Source organism: Bison bison, unplaced genomic scaffold (assembly GCF_000754665.1).
Source record: "Bison bison bison isolate TAMUID 2011002044 unplaced genomic scaffold, Bison_UMD1.0 scf7180017864177, whole genome shotgun sequence".
In the NCBI taxonomy this organism is placed as follows: Eukaryota; Metazoa; Chordata; class Mammalia; order Artiodactyla; family Bovidae; genus Bison; species Bison bison.
This window is the reverse complement of record NW_011494749.1, coordinates 2,239,624-2,241,864: the sequence shown is the minus strand read 5'-3', so window position 1 is coordinate 2,241,864 and position 2,241 is coordinate 2,239,624. Positions and strand designations below refer to the sequence as shown.

At 58.5% G+C, this 2,241-nt stretch overlaps 1 protein-coding gene across 1 annotated transcript in view; it reads left to right on the top strand.

The window, feature by feature from the left end:
- The first annotated feature begins 1,793 nt into the window (after positions 1 to 1,793).
- The window catches only part of PKDCC (protein kinase domain containing, cytoplasmic), a 10,647-nt gene continuing 10,199 nt past the window's right edge, over positions 1,794 to 2,241 (top strand). Inside the window, exon 1 of the mRNA XM_010842323.1 lies at positions 1,794 to 2,174. Within this exon, the coding sequence (XP_010840625.1) occupies positions 1,794 to 2,174 (381 nt within the window). The remainder of the gene's footprint in view (positions 2,175 to 2,241) is intronic.

The following is a 2,241-nucleotide window of genomic DNA, read 5'->3' as shown; positions in this document are numbered from 1 at the left end:
TGTTATTATAATACCTACATGATGTGTAACGAACTTAACAATGTTCATGTTATATTCACCAACTCTGAGTTAGAGATTCAACAATGCCAAGCCCTACCTAGGAGGTTTCTCCAAGATCCTAGAGCACAGCAGGCCCCAAAGAAAGCTCTTTAAGGAATATTCACCCTATAATGGCTTCCCCATGGATCAGGAGGTTGGACTAATATATCCCAAGAGTTCTCTGGAAGGGAGGCAGTTGGGATGGCAACTCTGTCCTCCCAGAATCCCCAGTCCTCCCCAGCAGAGGAGCCCCTAAGACTAGTAATGTGTTAGTGGCTCAGTCGTGTCTGAGTCTTTGGGACCCCATGGACTGTAGCCCACCAGGCTCCTCTGTCCGTGGGGATTCTCCAGGCAAGAACACTGGAGTGGGTTGCCATTGCCTTCTCCAGGGGATCTTCCCGACCCAGGGATCGAACCCCAGTCTCCTGTTGTAGGTGGATTCTTTACTGTCTGAGCCACTGGGGTAAAGAAATGTCCATACTGGTGTCACAGAGGAAGAGAGGTTTTCCCTGACTCAGATGTGGGCCAGGAGGCCTCAGGATCCGCAAGGCTCCCCTCTTCACTCGGGAGCGGGATTGGACTGTGGCTGAGTGTGAGGGGAATGTTTGCTGTTTGCTGCTGCTCCCTGTTGACTTTAGCCAGTAGCTCTGTTTACAAACCCAGGTTGGTTTTCCCAGAACAGTTAATTAGACCAAAGACATCTGGTGTGAGGGCTGGGGAGGGCATCTGCTCAGAGCCTTCCCCCCCCCGGCAGCCAAGGGCCGGGGCAGGGTAGAGCAGCTAAACAGGACCAGACCAGACTCTACCAAACCCAAGGTCCTCAGGAGAATGGAGGCTTCTCTCACTCTGCCCTTCCCATGCTTGCTAAGTTAGACTGGACCCCAAATCTCCCACTCTTAGGGGACCCTAGGAGTCAGGGCTGGACACCCCTACAACAGTGGGATCACAGGCTGATGATTGAGGATTCAGAGCTGTCCTCTGCCCTTCCAGGTCCAAAAGAACCGGCCAGAGATTTCTGTCTTTCTCATCACAGAGATTGCATTCACAACTCTTCAGCCTCCTGAAGGAAAGATTTTTTTAGGCCCTCCACCTCCTCCTGCCTCCTCTCGAGCTAATCTCTGACACTGCGAGGAAGAAAGCGATTAACCAGGAAAGGACCAGGGGACAGGAAGGTGCCCAAGAAGGGTGGGGGGATCTAGGTGGACAATTCCAGGGCGCTGAAGAAGCGGAGGCCTGCGAGGGGGAGGGGCGGCGGCTTATCTCTCCCAGGAGGGGGGAGCTCACTCCAAACAACTAATGCGCTGGCGTGTGAAAGCTCCTCAATTAGCGCTAATGATGCAATCAGGGAGGGAGGAGGAGGGACCAGAAGTTCTGCTGGAGTCAGCACCTACTTACACACATGGTACACACTCCCTTCCTCGGACAGTGGCCCCTTCAGACACACTAATGCAACACGCTCCAGAGACAATCAGGACCACGCATGTCCGTGGATACAAGTGCTCTTTGTACAAATTACTAGCACGAATAAAATTCGTGATCCGCGGCTAACGTCTGTCTGCGGGAATCCTCAGGGTAGGGGTTTGATGTGGGGCTTTAGGAACAAGGAAAATCAGAAAAACTTGGTAGGGGAGATGGAAGAGGGCATCTCCTGATTTTTCTTCGGATCCCAGAGTTCCCGTCCTACGGGCGCTCGCAGGTGCCAGCCCCTGAGCGCCCGCCTCCCCATTCCCGGCCCCCGAATCCGCGACTAAGCGATGAGCAGCGTCCCCCGCGTGCGGCGGGCCCCACGCCCCTTCCCCGCGCCCAGCCAGCCCCACGGCCCCGGGTTCCAGGGAGGGCGCACCCCGGACCCAGCTACTTGTCCCTTCCGGAACAGGTTACCCGCCGGCCTCGCCCCTCCGTTTGCTTCCCAACCCTGCCCCGCCGGCTCAGTTGACCGCCTCCCGGGCCCGTTATCTGGCCGCCCCGGCCCCGTTATCCGCCCTCGCTCTGGGTCCGATCCCCCCGGTTCGTTCCGGGGCCGCCGCCGCCGCCGCCTCCCCTTCTCCCCCGGCCGGCGATCCCGGGCTGGGCAGGGCCGGAGCCGCCTCCGAGCCGCTTCTCAGGCCCGGACGGCCGCGGGAGGAGGTCCCGCTGTCAGTCAGCGGGGAAGGCCGGGCCGGCCGGAGGGGGCGGCGCCGAGGACGGGCTCGGGCCGGGAGC